General features: G+C 37.8%; 1 protein-coding gene across 6 annotated transcripts in view; it reads right to left on the minus strand.

Moving 5' to 3' along the window:
* DOCK3 (dedicator of cytokinesis 3) overlaps nucleotides 1-24,574 on the minus strand; it is a 199,864-nt gene that overhangs the window by 92,638 nt on the left and 82,652 nt on the right. For all 6 annotated transcript variants that reach the window (XR_009819784.1, XM_062008169.1, XM_062008167.1 and 3 more), the window contains exons 10-12: nucleotides 7,032-7,113; nucleotides 3,886-3,946; nucleotides 1,635-1,782 (exon numbers count right to left, since the gene is read on the minus strand). Coding sequence is in view for 5 of the 6 variants with exons in the window: in XM_062008169.1 (XP_061864153.1) it covers nucleotides 1,635-1,782; nucleotides 3,886-3,946; nucleotides 7,032-7,113 (291 nt within the window). In the remaining variant the exon portion in view is untranslated. The remainder of the gene's footprint in view (nucleotides 1-1,634; nucleotides 1,783-3,885; nucleotides 3,947-7,031; nucleotides 7,114-24,574) is intronic.

The raw sequence follows: 24,574 nt of genomic DNA on the forward strand, positions 1-24,574 counted from the left end.
TGGTGTCCTTTATTCTATTCAGTTTCCTTTCTGAAGACTTTTGTTGGAGGTTTACAGAGCACATTCCAAACAGTAGTAACATAAAAGAATGATACACAAGACAAACAACCCAAGTGAATGATAACAGTGATAAAAAATTACAAGCATCTGATTACTGGGTTGAATTCTGTTATGGGCTCTGCTTGCTCTCTGGGACAGCATTAATGGCTGTGTGTGGATGTTGAAGGTTGTGGGGCAGCAGAGGTGAACAACAGCTGGTATAAACCTACTTAAACATTTAGGCAGATACAGTTGGTACTTTGGGTGGTGTGAAGGGAATTCATGTTAACAAAACACTTCAGATTAATAGGAGGGAAAGGGAAGCTCTCTACCCTGTGATTTTTTTGATCATAGTTCTAGGAATTTGTATGGCACTAACTGGATGCATGACTGTACTTGTCACTGACAAATGGAAAGTCCAGCTTTTTCTCTCATATTTTTCAGTGAATAAGAAGGCAAAGATCCATTTAAAGAACATCAAACCAGAAATCTGTTATTCAGAATGTTTAATTACTGTAAACACTAAAAATGTTGCAGTTGCACTATATTAACTCTACAATAATAATAGTAGCAATAACACAAAACCATATAACTCACTAGTTTGAAATAAGCTGAAACTGAATGGTGACTAAATGCCAACATTATCCAGATTCTACTGACAAAGAGAAGAAAGAAGAGCATTTTCTTCCTTATAACTTGACATTTTTGCTACTGTTGGCAAAAGACGAACGGAAGAGTTGACTCTGAGACACTTTTCTTTGGGCTTATAGATTTCTGATGTATGAAGAGATATCAGTGAACAGTGAAAGACATTTTTTCATTTATTGTTTCCCTTGAATGTCAGATTTTCCACTGCTGAATGCATTTCTCGAAGGATAACAAAGTTCTATAAATCTCTTGAATTATCTTACTACTTGGAATAGTGGCCACAGGCCACAAAGTAATGTCAGCTGTATCTGCAAAGATCTTGATAATATTTATCCTCACTGACAAGAAATCTAAATATTCCCTGCAGTCTACAGACAGTCTGTGCTCTCTTTGTTTTTATTACAACTGTGAGACCACATTTCATCATTAGAATTGGTCGGTTCGAAGTTCAAAACCACAAAGAACTGAACATAGGTTCTTGCTCAAAAAAGGTTGACTTAAGTTTTTTTTGGTCAGCCACTGTTGACTTCAGTTGTTTTCTTCTTCTTTCGTTGGTCACCATGACTCATAAGGCATAAGAGATGGGGCATATTCTCTTCATTAGGTGAAACAGAGCACGTTTCTTTGGTTTTGGGCTCAGTAGATTTTAAATAAATCACATTAATGAAAGGGCAGCTTTGCAAGTCACAGGGATTTGGGCAATTCTCAATAACTTCTGAAGCATTTCACACACCTGAAACATCTGTTATGTTGACCCCTAGTTTTCTGAGCTTCTGGGATAATAAAGTAGCAAACCCCAGTACCAACAGCACTCCTTTACCTGCAAGGAGGATAAAGCTGCAAATCCATTTCATAGCACCTTGATATTTAGTATCTCTTTCATGTCTCATCACCCAACATTCACAAAGTGTTTTTCCTGATTTTTTTTCCTTCTAGGAGTTACTCACGTGTAAACTTTGAGAACAAAATCCTTCTCTTCTTTGATTTCCGAGATGGACTGGAGCACATCCATGATGCTCAGCACTGCACAGCCATAGGGCCGCCGGTAGTGTAAATGTGGGGGCCCTTTTTTTGAATCATTTAGCAACATGCGACCTAAAATTAACAGAAATGTAAAACATTAAGAGATTCACATGCCACCATCCTGCCTGTTCTGTTCTGTTACCCCTCTGGGTATGCATACCTACAGTAAAGTGTCAGCTACAGTTTGTAGTCTTTCCTATACTTCTGAACTGGGTTTGGCTGAGGTGGAGTTAATTTTCCTCATAGCAGCCTTCACAGTGCTGTAGCTAGAAAGATGTTGGTGACACATCAGTGTTCTGGCTACTGCTGATCAGTGCTGGCACAGCAACAAGGCTGGCTCTCCAACATTCTCCCCTCACCAGTAGGCTGGCAGTGGGCAAGACCTTGGGATGGGATATGGCCAGGACAGCTGACTCAAACTGACCAATGGGATTTTCCATGCCACATGGCAATAAAAGGCAAAGGAGGAGAAGAGGGGGCATTTGTTATTAAGAAGCTTGTCTTCACATACTGAAGCCTTACTTCCTGGGAAGCGGCTGGACATCTTCTGCTGATGGAAAGAGAAAACAAATATTTTGGTTTTCTTTGCTTCTGTGCACGGCCTTTGCTTTTGCTTCATTAAACAGCCTTTACCTTGACACATGAAGTTTTTTCCATCTTATTTTCCCCTCTACCCTGTCCTGCTGAGAAGGGGAGTGATACAGTGGCTTGGTGGACATCTGGCATTATGCCAATGTCAACCCACCACATCTTCTCACTCCCTTTTCTTTGTTTACTGTTTCCAACCCAGAGGTACATCTGAATCTATCTGACCCACTGGGCTGCTTGGATTAAGGCACATCACCTCACTTAGCTAACAGAACACTCAAGGGCAAAGTGAACAGCATCATATCATTCTATGATTCTATGTCTAGCCATCTTTGATTTGCAGCTCCATGACATGTATTTGCATCCAGATGGGCTGACTACAAATCATCTGTTGAATGAGCCAAGCATATGGCCTGTACTCACCTCTTTGCATTCAAACAGGGATTCACTGTGGTCCTTCCACTACAGTCCAGCATTTACAGAAATTTTCCCTCTCTACAATGGCTTTAAGGGAATGTATTACCCATTGTGTCATTTAGCACGTTTGTCTTGGAGCACATAAAAGAGGTATGAAGCTGTATCCTTTTTTAACTAGAGATATTTCTTTTCTATCCAGCACCTTCCATCTAAAAGACATTCTAGCAATTTAATTCACATACCAGGAGTCATATAGTCATTTCACTTGAATATATTGCTGGGCTAAAAAATTCATCTGGCTGCCCGTGAACTACTTTGAGCACTGCACTATACCGTATTAGACACATTCCAAATTCACTTCAATCTTCAGCACTTTCCATTCCTGCTACTGCAAACCTCACAAAGAGTAAATGAAGCCTAGGCTGGCTTAAAAATAGGCAGAGAAACCCATTCTATAAAAGGTGACTAGTTAGGTAAATTAGCAAGGAAGGGCTTTCTTCCTTGAGTAGGGTCAGGTCTAGGCACTACGCATACAGATCTCTCCTTTGGGCAGCTCTGTGTGAGCAGCCACGTGAACCTGGTAAGAAGCAAGTGTATGCTGCTAAATGCTGGCTGCAAGCTTGACAGGCTTCCAGCAGCTGGTACTGCTGCAAATGCTCCTTTTTGGCACCAGCAGGTAGAAAGAACACCTGACAGCTGTGACAGCTTCCCTGCTCTGGTCTTTTACAAGCATCTCCCTGACCTTGAGTGAAGGTTCTTGGAAGCACCACAGACTCCTACAGCAGAAAATAGATCTTTACATAGATTTGTCTAACAGCCTCTGATTTACTAGATGTGAATGGACAGGTATGCTGATGTCCTGCTCTGTAAATTAGCTATGTATCATCAATGAAAAGACTTCATTTGAGGTTGTGGAATGTGAAACAAAAAGCCTTTTTAGTTCCTCTCTCCTACCCCAAAATACTCAAGTATTTTGTTTCAGACTGAGAAAAAATATCACTGTTAATCATTAGCAACTTTATAACACTTTGCTACATACGGTCTGACTATTAATCTCATCAGACAGGCACAGTCTATGACTAGGTTTTCTAACTAGTTACATCAATATAACGTCAGTTAATTAAAACATACTTTAAAAAAACGTATTTCAAGCATTAAATCATACTGTACCTATTCGAATTACATGGGCAACTATGTACAAATCTCTCTTCATGTCCTTGCTGCTGAGATCCTACAAGATTGGAAAAAACACAGACTTTAGAAAAGAACACATTGCATTTCCAAAATAAGTGCCTGCAAAACTCCCATGGACGACAACAATGGCTACACAGTATTACTCTCCATTCGTTTGTCTCCTCCATCCTTTAATAAGAGAAAGTATGATTATTTATAATTCACAGACAAGAAAAATGAACTATGGAAGGATTATATTTGGTTGGAATGTCCTTCAAAAGGAAAAGAAATTAATGATTCTGACTCCACTGACTAGCTATGCCACACGAAAACCCCAGCAAACATATGAAATGTCCATTTAATCCTCAATTCAAACACATTATTAGACTATCAAATTTACATAGTAAATTTAACCCCTGAGTTACCTCAGCTGCAACCCATTTTGTCATTCTTCAACCCATCTTCTGACTGCAGGTCAGAAAATGTAAACTGAACATCTAAGTTCTGTCATTCCTAGTTTGAAACAATTCAGTGAATTAAAAACTTATTTTTAATGGAAATTAAAATATGAATTTCAAGTCATGCAGCAAATTTCTCTCCTGACTTGAGAAACCAAATCTCAACAACTGAGATTACGATGGCAATGCAGATAAAACACTGAACTTCAGATTATAGTGACATATAGCACAATAAAATCAGGGCATGGTGACTGAGAACTAGGCATAAAGAGAATCCATTCTAAGGAGAACTTTCAGTCCCTTTCAAATAGTGTTATATTGCTAAATTACAGCAACCAAGTAAATTCATGGCTGTATCTTTTTCCTGCATTTAGAAGCAGCACTCTGCTTCCCTGGGCTGCATATGCAGAGTTGCAAATACGCTGTTTGGTATGCTCAGTGCCTAGCAGATCACGCCTCTCTGAAGCAAAAGAATTAAGCTATATAAATCTTCCTTAATGTTTTCTCTTCAAGTCTTATTTTGCTGCTGCTGCATGAATAAGGGAACACGCTTTCTAGGCTTTTCTTCCTCACCTAACACAACAGTGTAGCATATGGTAGGTTTTATCTTGCATGTCTTGGAGAAATTGGAGTACCACAGTAAGAAGGGATTTGCCATAGTCTTAATCTCAGTAGTGCCTGACAATACATCTGACAAAGCAAAAAAACTTGGAGACAGTACTTAATACTCCAGAGAGTAATAGATTTTTGAAAACAATTGTGATTTTACAGGGGGAATTATTATACTGTCAGATTATCAGTTCTAATTAGCACTAATTTAGAGAACTTGAGTTCTGTAAACTGTAGAGTTTTTCAAAGGGCAGCTGCCAAAACATGAGAAACTGGTAGGGCATGCACATATTGATGGGTTCACACTTCAGTCACTTTTCAGTGTCATAAAAAATACGCTGTGTCACACTCAAAAGGAAAAAAAATGTGGGCCCAGATGGCCTTGTATTTCATTCTGTGGAGCAGAGGCTTTGTACAAGGCAAGAAATTCTTACTATGACATGGACCAAACAATCAAAACCCATAACCCCTGTGAAGAAGTCTTTAGATATTCCTTTGCAGAGAATCCATGCACATGACTTAAGACCCAGAAGAGGAGAAACTATGCTTATTATTTGTTTGAGTGCAATATAGCCATCAGCACCAATGCCCATACTAAGCCACTGTTACCTCTGCTGACGTTTAATTGGCTGGTAGCACTTTGCTGATGGTACTGTACCCAGAACTGGCACTGATGTCAGTATGAATGTCAGTGCTGTTTTTCCATTGACCTGCATCTCCTATATCCACATGGAGGCAGAACTGAGCATCCTTACATCTGGCTCTTCAGAGGCTCTTAAGGAACAAGTTGTATTCCTCAAGAGGAACAATGATTGTCTGAAGGAGAAAAGGGAATGGTGGTGGGAACCAGACCTATTTCACTGTCCAGCCCTGCTTTACCTTTAAGGGTTTCACTGACAGAGCTAAAGCTTATACCAAAGCTGCCTGTCATCTTTTTCTTCAGTGGAGGTAAAAATACTTCTGTCACAGAGCTTCTAGCATGTGCACTAGCGAAAGGTGAGTCACGATGGAAGGTGTTTATCACACTTGGGATCTGAAACTCCTTACAGCATTTCTGTGATGAGCTGTTAAAAAGTTTTAGTGTCTCTAGATTTCCATATTCTTTCTGAGAAGAAGTGGCAGATAAAAACCATGATCTGACACATGATTCTGAGGCAATTTGTAACAGAACTTGAGACCGATGCAAAACGGGTATTAGTGCAAAACATATTAAATCTTGAGTGTTTTGAAACTACTACTTTGGTATAACTAAAACTATAAAACAAGAAGTCAGTTAGGCAAGAGGTTAAGTCTGAAGAAATAAAATAAGTAAATCTCAGCTGGTTATTTTGCTCCCAACTGAGGCATCATCAGCCAGATGGTAGGAGCCAGATGGGTGTTACTTATCCAGTCCTTCTGGCACAGATGGTTAAAGACTGCTGGTAGAGTTGGTCATATCTGCTTTATGTCAGGACAGGGTAGCTACTTGCACAGACCTGCTGTAGAAACTTATGAAGTCTCAGCAGTTTCCTTTACTACAACCAATGTCTGTAGCTCAACCCAGCTGATGCTTCTGCAGCACAACCCAGTCATTCTGTTCCATCACCCACACTGCGCTGCTGACCTGGGAGGCAACTGCTGCACCATCCACCCAGGGCTGCTACACAGACTCTTGATTGGGCCAGGACAGAAATCTGTTTGGGGATTTTTCTGGTTCTCTGTGTGTGTTTTTGTAGTTGTTTGTCTAACTCAGATTCTGAAAGAAGTGCCCTGCTTTATATGCAGGCCAGTGCAGCTTTTTCCTGTGCCTTGTTATCTGAGAGCAGAGTACATGCAGTGAAAATATTCCTGTTTTCAAACTACAACAAGGAACAAATGTACTTGAAATATTTCAGAACATTCACTTGGCCATGAAAACAATTAAACAGCACATTCACTTTCTTATATTAACCTTTACTTATGACCATAAGAAAACTTGGAAACAGTTTCTCTTCTACTCAATATATTGGAAAGGAAGAATTGGGTTTTTTCCCCTCAAAGTGACCATATCTACAATCATGCTACTGTAGGACAAGAAGAAAGAGAAAGGACACGTACTGTGAAAAGTGCACACATTCGATCTATCTTCTCCGGATTCCTGGGGCCTCCGTTCTTGTTTAACCTCACCATAAACCTCTCACTAAAAAGCAAACAATATTAAAACAAAAATAAACAGGAGTTTCATGTACACACTTCAACATAAAAATACAGGTAGACAGGATTTTAGTTTTCTTTAAAGAAGATGCACTAGATCACAATGCTTTTAATTCCCAAAGCACACGGAACAGTACTCACTTGATCTAGATATGGGTATGTGGAACATCATAGAGGACATTCAATAGCAAGTACTCTGCATGTGAAATCATCATGATGATGCATATTCATGATGCAGTAACACTAAAATAATGTGAATTTGTGAAGCACAGGATCTGAGGGTTTGAACACGTTGCAACAACTTCAGGCAAAGGCTAAGGCAGGCTTGCTGAGGCATACACTGCCTTTGGTTAAACTGAGTTCATTAAAATCCACACAAAACTAGAAGTAACAAGCATAGCAATTAACTAGCCTGCGTTGTATACTATTTATAGAAGCAATATACTAATTCAAACACATTAAGATTCAACTGATAGGACTGCTTATCAAATTTAACAGACTTCTTATCAGTAAAACCAGCATATATAGCCAGGCTGCAAAATAAACAACCCTTACTATGGACGGTAAGCCATGGACATTGGTATTATTTCTTAAGATAGACAGTTATTTGTGTATACAAATAAATTAGATGAGTAACTTATTCACTAGATGTGTGACAACACACTAAGTATTGACAAGAATTTTCATCCTACAGATTCACACAAAGCAAGCAAGAGCACATCATTAAATCTTCCAGTTACATTTCCACTATTCCACAGATCCAATTCCATCACATTGGTAACAGTCTAGTACTGATACCACCTACACTGCAAATACAATGACACACATGTATATTTCACACATATGAAGTCAAGTCCCTGATAATCCTAACTGTAATTTATCAAACACCATGGTTTTTACTACATGCCTTTTTACTACAGCATTACACTGTGAGTTCATTCAAAGCAACCTGTCCCTTCTAAATACTGATATACCTTCAGAATTGCTGCTTTTGTTGGAATGGTCCTTGACTCTTTAAGCATGACTCTGACAATCTTGTTACATACCTTTGCATGTTTATGTGCTTAAGTTTATCCTCCGGCTGTTTCACTCTGCCTATCACTCACTCCAATCTCCGTGTATCCCACAACCTCATTCAGCAGTAATTGTAACTGATTTGCAGCAGATGCTTATGATCTCAGCAACTGCTAACATGCCCCAAGAAAACCACAAAACCCAGGTATTTGATGATTCTTTACCTACAACTAATTTCTGAGAGGTCAATTAGTAAGTTAAGAGTGTTTTAGCAAACACTTTAATGACATGGTCTAATCTAACCTTTTAATAAGAATTTTATGATGTATAAAGTGGAGTGCAGGACACTATAACCTCAGTAGAGTAACAGTTACGTTACAACATTACGTCTTCATAGTTACCTCTATCTACCAAATATACAAATCCCCAATAAATGGAAGTCAGAACCTTCAAAACCAGACCTATTTTCAACAAACCCACAGTAATTAAATTCTTAGCCTTTATCATTAGTTCACTCTTGTGCCCATTATTTTGCTGTAACTAATTAAGGTTGCAAAAACACACAGCAACTAGCAATTTAAGCAGGATGGCCAAAGTGGTTGCTTCTCTAGTCCTTTGTTGTTCTTGCCAAAGGGCCACACAAACAGAACTTCCAGCACTACCTGAGCAATTACACTGCAGAACTATAAATATTAACATAACTTGAGATACGTCTTAGTTTAGCAGCAGTTGCTGTTGCTGGCATTCAGCTCACCCTACTCAATGAGTTTCAGAAGAGGAGCAGACAAGCCAGTTACAGTGATATCTGTGGGTAAGCTCCAGTTAATACAGGGGATAAACCAGAAAATAACTTTTATACCATCAGTTTCCAGACGTGAATCACGCTATATGTCATTAAAAATATGTAGCAATTTAAAGAGGTATCAACTCACAGCCCTAGTCTTTCCAAGATGCAACAATAAAAACCCCTGTTTACAATGCTTTAAAAAACACTGCTTTTTATCAATCTCATTTTATCAAATCTATTTCATTTTAATCCTGGAATCACTTTAATTGTAAAATGTTTCATTTAGAAAGATTAGGAGGTAACAAATATTTCCTTTCTGGTAGAAGTATAAGGTGTAAAACACATCTTCCTCCATAAAGTAAAATTTCATTAACAAACAGAAAACCTATCATGACCTACAGAGCTACAAAAGTTACCTTCATAAAATAAACATCAGTTCTTTTTAAACCAATCTTAAAATGATAACTAAGTTATTGTAGTTTATTTGTTAAGTGCAACTTTGCAAACACCCTCTACTAGCACACTGAAAAAATTAATCATTATGCCTTATGCACATCAACCATTTTTAAGGGTAAGAACACAAAATGGATCAATGCTACACAAACAAGATCTCTGGCAAACTATTCTTTCACTTCTGCTGCTGGGAAAGTAGTCTGGCCACCAAACAGGGGTGCAACAGATGAACACAGAGCTAATACTTGCAGCCCAGGAGCAGGAAGAAACAAGACAACAAGCAGCCTGCCAGTTGAAGATTATAAGCAATATAAATCACATCTGCAGGGGAAAATGTGTTCCCTGGTAAAAGTGTCCATCCAAAATCCAAGTATGAATAAAAGCTGTCTCACTCATATTTGATTGCAAATCCCTGGAAGTTATTAGACCCTATATAATAAGCACCTGGAATATCTCCACTTTCATTGCTGTGGTCACATCAAGGCTGCTTCTCTTAACTCAGAAGATGACTGGTGTTTTGAAAGGAAAACAAAACACTAGCAGAACACAAAGCTCCTCTGAAAGATGAAGATTACTTAGAGAAAAGGTAAAGGGAACTTTGAAACTGTACTGCTGGCTAAGAGTATTTGCAAATTTTGTGACAGAAATGAAAGAACTGCCTAATACTATCCAACACCAATGAAACAGAAGATGCTGGTCTGGAATAAACTGAGTTGAAGGCAAAACCAGACAGATTGTAACAACAGCCCTCTATATGAAAGATCTGTCTTATCCTACTATCCTGTCCTGAACAACAGCCACTAGGGGATAACTAGGGGAAAAAACAGAAAGCATACTTATGTAGTACTCTGCTGATATGTGCCAGCAACTTACACAAGTGAGGCTCACAAAGAGGTACGATATCTTAGAGTTTCATAGTCCAAATAATCAGAACTTTTAGTCCTGAGTTTAATATACTGAACCCAGGAAGATATTCAGGCTGCCATGCTTAAAAAAATCTGACTAGCTATTTACAAAACTTACTGTTACAGACTGAACTTTATATCAGTTTATAATATCTGTACCACACACACACATCAATATGCATCATATAACACAATTTAAGAATCTAAGAATTAAAAGTTATTAAATTAAAAGTCTTCAAGAAATAATGGTGTAACTGCTTTTTTACCTCTACTGATCTCAGTAATAATGTTAAACATGATGTTTCATGTCTCCAGTAAGTTTTATATTTCTGAATATGGGGTTCTTGAAAAAAATGACTTCAGCACTAATGAGCACTTCATCTTCATACCTTAAGTTGAATACAATACTGTGTACCACAGAATCCCATGCAGGTTGTCCCTCTGACAATGGCAGAGAAGAAGAGACTGTCCAATCTTTCAGCTGTCTATTTATACTTGATTCATTGCCAAAAGTTGAATTGCACAGTCTGCTTTCAAAGCATCCAAAGAGAGATACTCTGGAGGCTCATTCGATAGCCTCTTGCAAGGTTTTACTCCATTAACAAGTGGAAATCTTTTAACATTTGCAATTGACCCTTTTTCTTGTTACAGCCACAGAGAAGATCTGGTTCCTGTCTCCACATTACAGAACTTTTCAAGAAATGAAGCAGGTCAACATCTTTTTCACCTGCTTACTCATCAATAGTTCCCTTATCTCAGTAACAACCTTTAAATTCCTTCCTTTAATTTCCAATCCTCCCTTGAGTATTATTGAGCTCGTGTGACTAAATAATTAAGAGGAGTTTGAGGCCAACTGCAGCATTTGAGAAGGGTAGAATGTGAAGAGACATTCTGTTGTGGGACAGATCCACTGACAGGACAAGGAGAATGAAAAGACAGCTGTGCCAATAGGCAATCTTAAAAGCTTAAGTCACTTCAAGTTCTTCCACCTTTCCCTGGAGGCCACTCTCCTAAATTTATAGTATGTTTCTCACCTCCTAAATTTCTCTAGCCTTTGGTGTTACTGCTTAAGTTTTAGCAGTTTACAGAAACTAGTTTAAATATTCCCCTAAGGACTCACTAGTACTGGTAATGTTAGTATATCCTGGAATGGAACTTAAACCTTTCTACAGTTTATCCATATTATGAATTAGTTAGATGCTCTCCATTTTACAACTGCAAATTTATTACTATGTCCAATACATCATAAGGAAAATTAAAACCCCAGTAGTTATAATTGCCAAATGAGCAGTGGAATTAAGCATGGGGAAGTACTATTTCATGCAATCTGACTGCTTGATCAAACTGCTGTCAAAAAAAATCTATCATTTTCAGCTCCTCAGGAAATACACCCAAACCAGTTCTCTCTTGCCTGTAGCTGGAGTTAAGAAATGCACCAAAAAGAACTAACATTTTACCTTGTTGGGTTCAGACCTAAGACATGCCACACCAGTAGCAGTATCTTAAACAAAAGCTTATTTATTCCTCTTGCTGCTACATGCTATAAGCAATCTTCAATCACTCTAACTGCAAGATCTCCCCCTGTGCTAACTCATATCATAGCAAAACCACCTCTTGTGCTTGTGCAGCAGTAAGTGAGGTTTTACAATCACTCGCATGAAGTAATTGCTAAAGCTGCTCAAACATAAGATACATTGCTCTGATAAGCAAAGTCAAATAGCTTCTTGTTTTTTCTACTTGAAAGGAAGAAAAATGAAAGAAGTGCAGTGTCTCACTTCTTGGCTTCCTTTAGCTGTCTGAAAAGCAGGACCCTACTGAACAGGCCTCTGTTTCTGAAAAAAGGAAGGAAGCAATCAATGGTTTGGGACACTACATTTTCAGCATGAAGGAAGGGGCAAACAGGGACAAAATTTACTGTTGGGTGAGCAGAAGTGGCATTATGCCTGTGGGGAGTTTTTGTTGTTGAGGTTGCTTGTTTGAGGGGCTTTTTTTTTTTTGCATAACAGGCAAAGAGAACAACAAAAAGTCTGGCAAAGAGCTTGGAATAGACTGAGGAGTTCCTTTGTATTAACTCATTGGTGGATTTAATTAGTGTGGGGTTGCAAGGCAAAAAAAATCCTGACTGTACATCAATTTATGAATGTAGGTACAGCACTAATAGATACAGAGTGCCACAGCAATGGTACTCTGTAGAGTGACCGCCAATCAGTTTTCTGTTTGGATTGGAAACTGGTGATAAAAAAACCTCTTCAGCACTGTACAAGAGATTGGTTTTCTGAAGCAGAGATTACACATTAGGGCACAAATCTCAACAGAAATCACATCTTGTACCTTCCCTTGTCTTAAATAGTGGTTCAGCAGCTATTTCTCCTAGAAACAAATGCCTACTTCCCCCTCTCCATATCAATATGCAACGAAAAGGCAAATAGTATGAACTTGTTGCCTCATTTTCACTTTCTTCAGGGCTTTATATTCCAGGCAACAACTGTAGGAAGACTTAAAAACCCCAATGTTTCTACAAGCAACTCAGTGCTTTCTCAAGAGCTGTTATTTAACTGGGTTTTCAGAATCTAGCATTCTGAAGAACAAAGAAGTCTAAGAATAAAGGTTATTTTAAAAATATATATTGGTCCCATGACACATCTACCAGTGCATGGTGAAAAGGGTCGCATGGTAGCAGAGAAAGTCATATAATAACTTATATTTCAGTCCTTGATCACCTTCAATGTCTCTCTAGGTTGCTTTCTCACTGTTCTAGTATCATGCTACATCCCTACCTGCACACAAAAATTCAGGCACAAAAATCTGAAAATGCTGTCGCAGAAGCTAGGAGGAAAAAGCTTCATACAATGACCTGCCTAGTCAACACAGCTCCCCTCTTTGCATCTTAATGAGTCTTCTCATTTAAAAAATGGTGATAAGCATGATATTATTTGATTTTTCACCAAAAAAACCCTACAACCCCACCTCTTCTAGACTCTTCTTTTAATGAATGCTAATACTAATCCTACTAATCCTACAATAAAATTTGAATTGACACATGAATATCATAAGCCTTTTAAAACATTGTGGTAAAAGCATCAGGTTTTTTTTGTCTTAGACAAATCTCCAGAATAAACTCTATGCATTGCAAGCTCAGGTCGTCAGGATGGACCTCAGGATGAGATAGTCACTCTCTACAACAACAGAATCCTTGCCAACAAAAAAGGTCTTTCTTTCAAAACACTCCTAAGTTATCAGAGAACCATCCTGAAAGAAATTCTTGTGGTTTGATGGGGTGGGAAGGGAAGAGAGGGACCTAACTGAACGAGTCTCCAAGCCTGACAGTTTGTACAAGCTAATATTTACATGAATTAACCTGGGAAACTGTTCTCTGTATCAGAGAGAAAAATGTACTGAACCAGGACATCAGAAGTTTTAAAGCCCTGATGCAGCAGCACTAGCTCATTTTTCAGAAAAACAATTATTGCTCTCTGGTTGCCTATGTGGTAGCAGAGAGAAAACCCTGACTGTATTGCCCTGGCTTTCCATCTGTGCTGCATCCTGCAATGCAATTAACAATAGCAACACGAGGCTTCTCATATTTGCTTGTATAGCTTCACATAATCTCAGGGAAAGCACAACATTTTCTTTTCATGCCATTTGCCAAATTAGTCAAAATTATCCTCATAGTCTGTCAACTATGAAATCACAACTGTGCTCAGCAATCCAAACGGGCACTACAGGACAGCATCACGTCCTGATGCTTCTGAGAATGCCCTGTGGAAGCTTTCTAAGAGGAAACAAGGACTTCTAAACTTCTATTTCAACCAGATGGTCTCGTATTCATGAAGAAAACACATGTGTATATTGACATTTCAGTCATTTCCCACTGTCATAAATGTGATTTACCTCTTGAAAGATGATTTAAAAAAATAAGAGAAGGGTTTCTACTGAAGTACAACTGTTCACGACACTCATGTAAGTTATGATCAAATAGCAAATAATTTGGGCTTCTCCCAAGAGCTGAAGTCCCATTTAAATACAACTTTGCAGAAAGATCACAAGTACTTTTAATAGTTTCCTTTTTGTGAAAATATTTCAGAATGCATCTACATACTGCCTTTGTACTTTAAAAAGGCAGAATGCTTGAAATGATTAAGCAATTTGTCCATTTAACAGTATCCTCAGTAAGAAGCTTTTCAAGTTTATTTTCTGTTAATCACATTTCCATGTCAGAGTCATTAATTTTTGCTCATTAACTTGGAAAAAAAAAAATCTAAGTCCTTACAGTTTATATAAGTCTGACTTAATAACAAAATCTCACAGTGCTCCACAAAATGAGTCTTCAGTTCTCAGTTTAAGTGTGAAAGTAAGTCAAAGCGTCCGTGTATCTGTGAAGAACTGAATTCCCATTTGTAACATAAAGCAACAGCATTTACTAGATCCCATGGCACAGAAGTATTTGAGCAACCCATCATGAATGGAGGTCACTCCCAAACCCCTGAGACAGAAAGATCACCTCTGCTGAACTTTCAGTTTGAATATTGTCTGAACAATGATTCATGGACTACATAAAATCTTCCTTTTCAGGCAAATGCTCAGACCGTGCCTTCAGGTTTTTTTCCACTTTCTCTTCTGGTTTTTTTCCTTTTATAAGGCAGGGAGGGAGGCATGGGGGGAAGTTCTTTCATGAGCTGCCTTATCCAGCAGATCTGCAATAACCCCAGTTTCAAAAACAACTGAAGAAAAGTACACTGCTTTGGTTTATGGAGAGTATTTTATAAAGACATCTTAGAGAAAAGAACACCAAATCTGTGAGGGAAATGAATCCGGCTTTGAGAAAACAGCTCCAAGCAACGCTGTTTGCTTCCCAGCAAATTCAGGCTTAATGCTCATGAATTATTAAGTTACCACATTGGCTAGAAGCCCCAGAGGAGGATTACAGGGCTTACAGTAAGGCTGTTACTGCAAACACTGGGTTTCCATAGAAACAGAAAATAGTGAAAATAACTACCTGTCATTTCTCTCTACCACATTCAAGGAGAAACAACCACAATGTTAAAAACATTATTAAAGCTTGCAGGAGAAATGTAGCTAAGCACCTATTACATTCTCCTTGGGGTCTCAAGACTCTGCCACACTTGAACATTTGACACTGTCATCAGTATTTTTCTGTTATTTACACCATGAAAGGCACATAGTTGTGTTCCTGAAAGGAATCCTCTCCGTTAGCTAGAAAAACTTTGTTTCCAAAAGCAGAGACTTTACTCCTCAGTCCCTGCCAGCAATCATGATTTTTAAGTAAAGAAAAAAAAGGCAGACTGGCCCTGCCAGTTGGTCCATGTGAAATGCATTGACCATAACTCTACAGAAGACTTCTAACTTTGGATGACATGTATTTTACAGAATAAGTCTTTTATCCCCATCTCTACCCTGGGAAAAGCTAATGCTTCTGAAGTCTAATGGAGCAGTTGTCTCATTTAATGCTTGCTCTACAAATCAGATATCCCTGCTCATTGGCTTTGCACATGACAATTTCAGTCAGAGACACAGAACTGGGCTTTGACAGTGAATTTTTCAACAGAAAGAGCTCAAGTATGAAAAGTAGTATTCATTACAGTGGCCCTTCCTACAGACAGTAAATGACTTGTAATCGCTTTCTCTGAGCCATGTAGTTCACCTAAACAACACCATGTATTTGCACCCCATCAGTCAAGAGAGCAAAATCTCTTCTAGTTGTATGTGTTCATGACACATTTTTGTTCTTCCTGAGCAGGAACAGGGAAGAATAACTTCAAAGACCTGCAACTAATTGATTTCTTTCTGTCAATAACTGAAAAATCGAAACATCCCCATAAGGAATATCTCTATCCCTGCATATTGATATGTCATATCTGATCCCCAACCTGATAAAAAAAATGGAGAAATGATGGTGGTGGTGTGAGAGCTATAAGACTGATTTTTGAAAAGCTTCTGTTTTATAATAGCTTCACATTGCTAGTTTTACAGGAAAGAATTAACATCTCTAGTAACACCAGTTACCTCTCTACAGAAATGTTCATATACAAATCCAGACAGTAATAGTTCATTTAAAACATATAATAGTAACATGAAGGGGATAAATAGGAAAACCAAGCAAATGTAGATTTAGGAGATAGATGTAATGAATGAAAGTCAGATGAAGCAGTTGGTAGGGAAAATGAAAAGGTGTTATTCCTCCTTTGCCCGTCTTCAAAATCTATACATCCACACAAAACTCCCCTTATAAAATACTCTGTAGGTTACTTCTGTCTCCAGTGATAGTCAGACTTGTAGTTTCTAAAAGTTATATATAGTATTATATCAGAAAGACTTTGTACCCTGCAGTATGTGTGCAGCAGAGTTCAGAGACTCACATATTTTCCATGTCACCAGGAGGGACCAGACAAGGGCCCTTGCTGCGGACAGCAATATTCCTTAACGTTGATTTAGTGGATGATGTTTTTTGGAGGAGTTCATCGTGAGTGTGAACAATAACTGATATTTTCCTTGTTACTATTGCAATGGATTATCTGTTGAACAGAAGTCAGAAAAATACTTTCCTTGAAACACTAAGAACACAATAAACTACAGGAGGAATTGATGGAGGATTAATTATCCCAACAGATCAGGTTGTTAGAAAAGAGGTACAAATTAGAAAGGAAGACTTTTTTATTGTGACTAAGCAGAAGAAAACGCTCATTAGTTGGTAGGCCTAATCCCTAGGAAAATTCTCCAAATATTAAAGAAATAAATCTGAATGATACAAAGTTCTTTTTTCCCAGTAGATAAACCATTATGCTGGCAGTGAATGAGACAACTTTGCTATTTTAAAATAACTTTGAGAATGTTGCTATTAAAAACGTAACAAATGCAAAGTTTAGCACTTATGCACAATAAAAGCAAGATATAATTTTCTGCTTCCTAACATAGCAACTGGCAATAGCAGAACATAACAATATTTCAAAGCAATTAGCAGGGGATAGATACACACACATTGTCACAGTACTCCCAGAGCTATTAACTAAAGAGAAAAGCAATGTTGAAAAGGGGATCTTAAGGTCAGTTCCCTACTCTGGGAGAGAATGCAGTCAGATTGTTTTGCCACAGTTTTTAATGTGGATGTTTCCATATTACCCAACTTCATTTCTTTTTCAGCTATTGAACTTCAGCTGCCTTCATCTACCCACTGATCCTGCCTTCCTTTACTCTGACTTTATTAATGCCTGTTAATTCTTCACCTCTCTGTATCTTGCCAACCTCCTTGCCATTCTTAGTTGCTAAGCCTCTGTCTACACTCAAGCAGCATCTGATTGCTAGAATGCACAGTTTCTACAAGTCTGGTTTGGAGCCTGTGGAGTTGCTCTGTACAGGTGTTCTCCCATTAGGCATGCTGATCCTGCACCTTAGAGCTTTGAGAGGACTCAAACCCCTACTCACATAGAACTTGTGGGAAATTGGCCATCACCTTTTCAGGAGTTTGCTTAGTGTTTAAAATGAAAGTCCCACACGATGAGAATCATCTACATTATGAAGTGTTATAGAAAATTATTCAAGAAGACAAGTGTAAACACAATGTAATTTTAGTTACAGTGTTCTTGCTAATGTTTTTGAGCAGCTGACACACATTCTTATTGACAGTTTAAAAGTCAAGAAAACATGACTAAATGATGATGGGAACCATGCAGTTAATTTACATTGGAAAAGCTACAACCAGTTATAAATGAACCATTGAAGGATGGAGTCTTGCTGCAGAACAGAGACATGCTTCTCCACCCTGTATCCTATTGTGCTAGGCAAATGGCAACAGTGTGAAATTTCGAATTCTAAGGTAGAACCTTTGGGGAGAAAATATTCTGCCAACATATCTTTTCCTAATTGCAATGTCTAGTCAAGATCAGCTTCAATCACAATGCTGCTAGGAAACCATCTGGTGAAATAGTAGAAAGCCTCCTAATAGATTAGTTTTAAAAGCAGACAAGATTATAATTATTCAATCCTATCTACTATGTAACAAACACCACTAATGTTAATATATATCTCTGGGTTGGTTTGATTTAAGAAGGGAGAGGGAAGGTCTGAGGCAGACATTTGGCTTATGAAAACATGTATTTTGTTATTCCTTTTATTATTCTGTAACTTTTGATTTGGTTTTTGTATGAGTATTTGCTCTCTCTTTTTATATTAGATTGCAAATGATTTATGCTTATGATGCATACCACAACCTTGATCTACAGTAGAAATGAATGAAGCATACTCTGGTAGTACACAGTATTTCAATACACAGTTTTGGACAGGCATCTCAGATTACAGCAAACATCTCTTGATAATCATACCCTGCCCCCATATCTGAAAGTCTGAGCACACTATCTCCTGTCATGTCTACATTTATCACTTAAGTAGTTAGAAAAAAACACCATAACAACATGGTATGTGCTCGTTGTGCAAAGTTACAGTTACACAGCATGTTATTTAGATAATAAAGCCCAAGGGAATAATTTAGTGTAAAGTAAAAAACCAAAGGTGTGAAATGCTAATCAGTCCAAGTTAATAATCACTCAAATTATTACTACACTGTTACTGTGCCTTTCCTCTCTCATTGCAGTGCTTCACACTCCCACAAATTGGCTCTCACGAATGATTTTAATTCCATTACTCTCTTTTCTTTCTCCTTCCCCTTAAAAAATTGAGCATTTTATCTTCCAAATCAAATTACTTTAAATGATAATCACAGCACGAAATTCTAACTCCGTCTGGATGTTTCTCTTATACTGACAACAAAAGGGAAAGAATAAAGATCCGAAGAAAAGAAATAATTCAACTTAACACTACGTTATTGAAGGATGGATGTCTGCACAGGGGAATGAAAGGAATGGTTTGAGAGAAGCAAAAAAATTGTTGAAAGGTGAAAAGCTTAAGTAACTATTTGATTATGGCCTGGAGAAACAGATTTTTAAAAACCCCCACAAATGGAAACAAATGAGAAAACTGAGTGAGTACAATATTGTGCTTTGTATTGGTGTGCTCAGAGAGGCATTATGGAAATTAGAGCCCTCCAGAAAAAGTGTAGGAAATTGCATATGTGAGGACTGGTCATGGTCAGTAACTACGAAGCATTCCTTCCTCCTTCCTCTCATTTCATTCTTCCCAGAAATTCCCTATACCTTAAGAGTCTTAGGACTCCACCTGGGAAGAACTTAAGCAGAAGGAATATGTGGTTCTGCATTTGCAGGCATGTTTATTTCTCTCCTTGCCTTGTTCCCCTACCTGTAAGTGCCAGCATTCACAAATTCCTCAGAGCTGCCTAGACACTACAAAACTGTCAAACAAAACCATATTGAAACACACGGGACACAAGATCTACATGACTCATCTATGTGTACCCTCAAATGAAGAACAGATTGGTCCTTAACAAGGCCAAACAACCACCTTTTTCTTTCCAGATTTATATCCTTTCATCCCTTTTCTTATCTTTCTGTAATTTGGACAGGTCCCATACATCAATTACATCATTTTTAAAAAACCTCAAGCAGTAAAACAAACAACTTTCATTTGATAAGAACTGTTCCAATTGCATTTCAGCATCCATCTTATTTTGTCTTCTCTCTATCACTAAAAAAAATATCCAAGAAATAGTTAGTACACAGAAAATAATTAAATGGATCAGTGAAAATTGGTGCCTTTTGTAATGTTATTTAATCCTTCTTATATAACAGTGTCACACGTTGATTTTGTTGGTGAGTGATGGGCTTCCAGTTCAGACAGACAGCTGAATCCAAACTCTTAAAACTTCAGAAGAAAGTACAGTCAGATAACAATGGAGGCTTTGAACACTTCTTGATTATTTTGGGATTCAGAATATCTTAAAGACTTGTAAGAGGAAAAAGATGTGCAATAAAAATTGACAAACCTAAATTTTAATGTGATAAAATGGAAGGCTGCATCTAATGCTAATTCCCTAGTGGCCTTTTGAGTGTAGATATACTCCCCATTACCATACTGCATATGCCACAAAACCTTCCTCTGCCAATGGAAGACATTTCTTTTCTTCCCAGTTCCTCTGTGTGCAGCACAGCTTCTCTGGATGAACACTCTTCTCTGTGTGCACCGTACTAACAAAGTGCTGAGGAATCTGACAGCCCTTAAAAATGCTCCAGTAACTCAAAGTTTTAAGCATCTGCCACACCTTTGGTTAAGTGTGGGTTTTTATCACTAACAATCATTTAAAATTAGTTAGAACCTGTGGATAACATCAGATGTCTAAAACATTTGCAATATTGAGAGAAGTTACAATAACATATTAAGTATTCCCCATGCTCTGTCAGCATCTCAGTTGGCTTCCATCTTTCTTTGGGTAAGTTAGGCTCTTATTTCTGATAGGAACATCTTTGGTTAGGATAGCTGCTGCCTCTTCTTTCCTCTCCTCAGCTATCTCTCCAAGGGAAAAACACAGAATAAAAAGTATCTTCTTTTTTTCTGTTGCATGCCATATTTCTTTTCCTTGGCTAACTTTTAGCTTAAGTAAGCTTTCTCACATGTTTCCTGGGGCATTACAAGATAATGTGGCGAAGAGTGTTATTATTGTACTTCCTGTCCTTCATGGTTCCTTGAGTAACATTTCCAGACTACATTCCCATTAACTTTTAAACTTTTCTAGCTTTAGGTTGTATGTCTATCTTTAATGGAGGCTTTTTAGACATACTGTATATTTAATATTTCTCAGAATATAGTTTTATCAATGTCTTAACAAGGTGTGTTGGGAGCATCGTACAGAAAAAAGCACTACAGCAGCAAAGAGCAGAAGAGAAAGCAGTTCACAAACTGGGTAACATCTACCTAACCATACATACTTCTTTAATTTGTTCTATGTGAATCACTTCTGGGTAATCCTGTTACATATGAATTGAAGAAAAACAATGGAGCATTCTAAAAAGCGGATGTTTCTTTGCTTCCAAAACCAAAATAAAGACAGTATTATGAAGACACAGAAAAAATAGTTACAGAGCTTTTTTAATTAGAATGGAATAATAAATGTTAATAATAATAAGAGTCATATAATCAGGAAGGAAAATAGCATGGTTTGGTGGTCACTGACAGTATGTGAGCTTGGAAGTTCAAAGCTGAGTACAAGGCAGATGGCACGAGAGCAGCAAATTATGAGCAACTAAACTTCTGAGTGCTGCACAATGCAAAACAAAGAATGTGCTTTCAACGTCTTTCTTTGTGCACCTGTTACAAAACTCAATGTGAATGATACGAAAAGCTTTTGTTTCATTACCATGTCACTGTTAATGTACTTAGCTGCCAATCTCCACTGTGAATTTACATTTAAAATATGTACAAGCCACCTGTTCCTACAACTACAATTGATTAAGCTGAAAATATTTATTACTTAAAGCAGCCACTGTTGTTACTTACCTTTTCCTCATGTCATATGCTGCCCTGCTGAGCATTTGGGATGTATTTTCCCTTGTCTCTCATTTGCTGTACCTACAGAAGCTGAGTGTGAATGTGTATCTTTCTTTCCCTCTCTATACTCAACTCCAGCTGAGCTTTGGCTTTTCCAATTCTGCCTCTGTACGCCCAAGGCAATCTCTTATTTCTCCCAGGTAACTAATGTGATGCCTCTCCTTGACTATCTGCATGTCATAATGTGTACACAACCCTTGTATCCCATAGAACGCAACAGCAAGATAATATGACAGCAAGGAGAGACACTATACAGTAAGAACCAAACAAAACCAAAATAAAACCCCCAGGTAGTGGTGCATTCTGACTGAACGCACCAGCTGAAAGTAAGATCTTCTCACAACACTTCATCAGCAAACATACACCTTCTACAGACACCACAGAGAAGAACTGCTCTCACCACAAAAAAGTCTGGAGTACATTCCATATGAGAAACGTACACATGGACTTCCTCTGTCATAACAATCAACACTACCATGGATACTTATCACATCTTTCAAAACCTTCAGTCATTAGGAGGTCTTCATTTTAACAGGCACGGTACAGACACAGTAATTAGGGAGATGGAGGCGTTACAAGCAGAAATATGCATCACACTATTTCCCTGCATCATTACTGACTAGAGCCCAGTTTATCAAATTCAATCACATTTTAATTAAAAATAAAGAAATAACAACAAAAATACAGCTAGACAACAAGAAACTTTTAAATGCTAGTGAGGTAAAATAGGACAACTGATAGAACAGCAATGTCTATTCTGGTTTAACACACTGGCAAAAACCCCTCAACTTTCCACGTTCAAACATCAACTGCCTAAAGAAAAATCATACTACTTATCCTTTGTCATACTTATTCATTGCATTTCATTTCATTTTATTCATTCATCCTACTCATTGCATCCTTCCAGCACAGAAAACACTCTGAAACAGTTTTTCCAGTCCTTTTACACCAGTTTTATCTAGTCTGTGTCTCCCCGCTTTACCACATCAAGTTTAATGTTCCTCTTCTGTTGAGAGGCATGAGGCACATTCACATCTAACACAAAAAAATTAGTTGGCTCAGATGTGACTTGTGCTTGACAAATTTATGTTGACTTTTACTTATTGTCTTGTTAGCTTCTAAGTGCTAATAGTTTATTTCAGAACCTTCTGCATTTGTCATCTGATTGCAGTTGACCTTCTTCAGAAGACTGAGGAAAAACAGCTATTAAATACTTCAGCTATCTTGGTAATATCTGCTGATAGTTTAATGTCCCCTTTAATCTGGTCAGTTACTTCCTGATTTTGTAAAAACAACGTTTTGCTGGTGAAGCATTACAGAAGTAGCCTTTTTTTGTCCTTTGTGTCCTTCGCTAATTACATTTTTTCTAGAAGTTTCTGTCTCTTCCAAACTCTGTTGGTGCAATTTCATTAGTTTCTCCTTATTTTTTTCTTTTGTATTTCCTTCCAGATTTCATTTCACTAAATATGTGATACAGACTTTTGCTGTTGCCATGTACTTCATCTTTCCTTCAAATGGAAACAATTTGCTTTTGTGCTCCTCAGCAGTATTGTTAAGGAACTGACAACTCTCAAATTTCTGTCCTTCGTAACAGTTTACCTGGCTATGTTTGATGTTTATTGACACCTGCCTTATTGAAGTTCACCATTTTTACATTAACTTTTATTTCTTTCCTTTTCCCAGTTATTATGAACATATCATTTCATGACCATTCATCCCAAGGCTCTTCTCAGAATGGGGCTGTACTTCCCCGTTGGCTGTAATCAAAACTAGATCAATTTTCTGAGTAGAAATTAAGTATTTTTTTTCCTTTTTTACCTCAAGGTCTGATAGTAGCATTGTTATTCTTGCTTTCCATATCCACCTACTGTCATCTTTTGTCTGCTTCTCATTTTTAGACAGCACAAACCATTAAACACGGCTCAGTACTGTATTTGTATTCAGAACCTGCAAATGCATCTCACCCTGTATTTCAGCTGCTGCTCCAGGCTTCTGATTGCTAACCCATAATTGGCACATGCTATTACTTCAGCTCTTGAAAAACAGTGGAACTTTCACTGATTCTTCACTTAACCTGACTGGGAAATAGCTATTGCAACCAACAGGTACGACGAGGTTTGCAATCTACTATATGTCCAAAGCGCTAACACTGAAAGCCAGTCAACCTCCAGCATGAACTGTTCAGGTAAGTAATTTATCAACCTTGAAACCATTTCAGAAAAGTCAATTTGTCCTTTTCATTTAGAATGCAGCCCGAAGAAGCTTTGCTTGGGTTTTTTTAACCTTAATGTACTATTTCCTGAGGCATACAGAAGAGGAAAGAAACTTAATCTTTGAAAGTAGATATAAAAATCATCATTCTAAACTTGTAACAGTGTGTTTGCTTTCTGGTTTCAAGTTTATTTTTCAAAACAGAGCTCAGCCTCATTATACATTTCTTCTTCTCCCCACTTTGAGATATAAGAAAATGTAAAAGTTGGGCAGTTTTCACTGCAGCAGATCACTCATGCATGATATGAAGAGCTAATAACAACTTTTGCATATGAAAGCACTATTACATATACTTAAATCTGTCCGAACCAGTCTTGTACTTTTTCTTATGATAACAATTATGTTCTCTTTTTTTGTCACTGGAAACCCCCATTCTTAAGTCTTTTCCACTGATTGTTTACATACAATGCAAACTGCAGCCCCAGACAACTCATCTCCTCTGATGCAATTTCTGAGGCCTTCCATAGTCATGGGAGCAGCTTAACCCTTCCTCTTTCCTGCAGCTTTCCTCATCTAAATAATTTGGTATTTTACTGCTTTGTGCTATG

Source organism: Colius striatus, chromosome 15 (genome assembly GCF_028858725.1).
Source record: "Colius striatus isolate bColStr4 chromosome 15, bColStr4.1.hap1, whole genome shotgun sequence".
In the NCBI taxonomy this organism is placed as follows: Eukaryota; Metazoa; Chordata; class Aves; order Coliiformes; family Coliidae; genus Colius; species Colius striatus.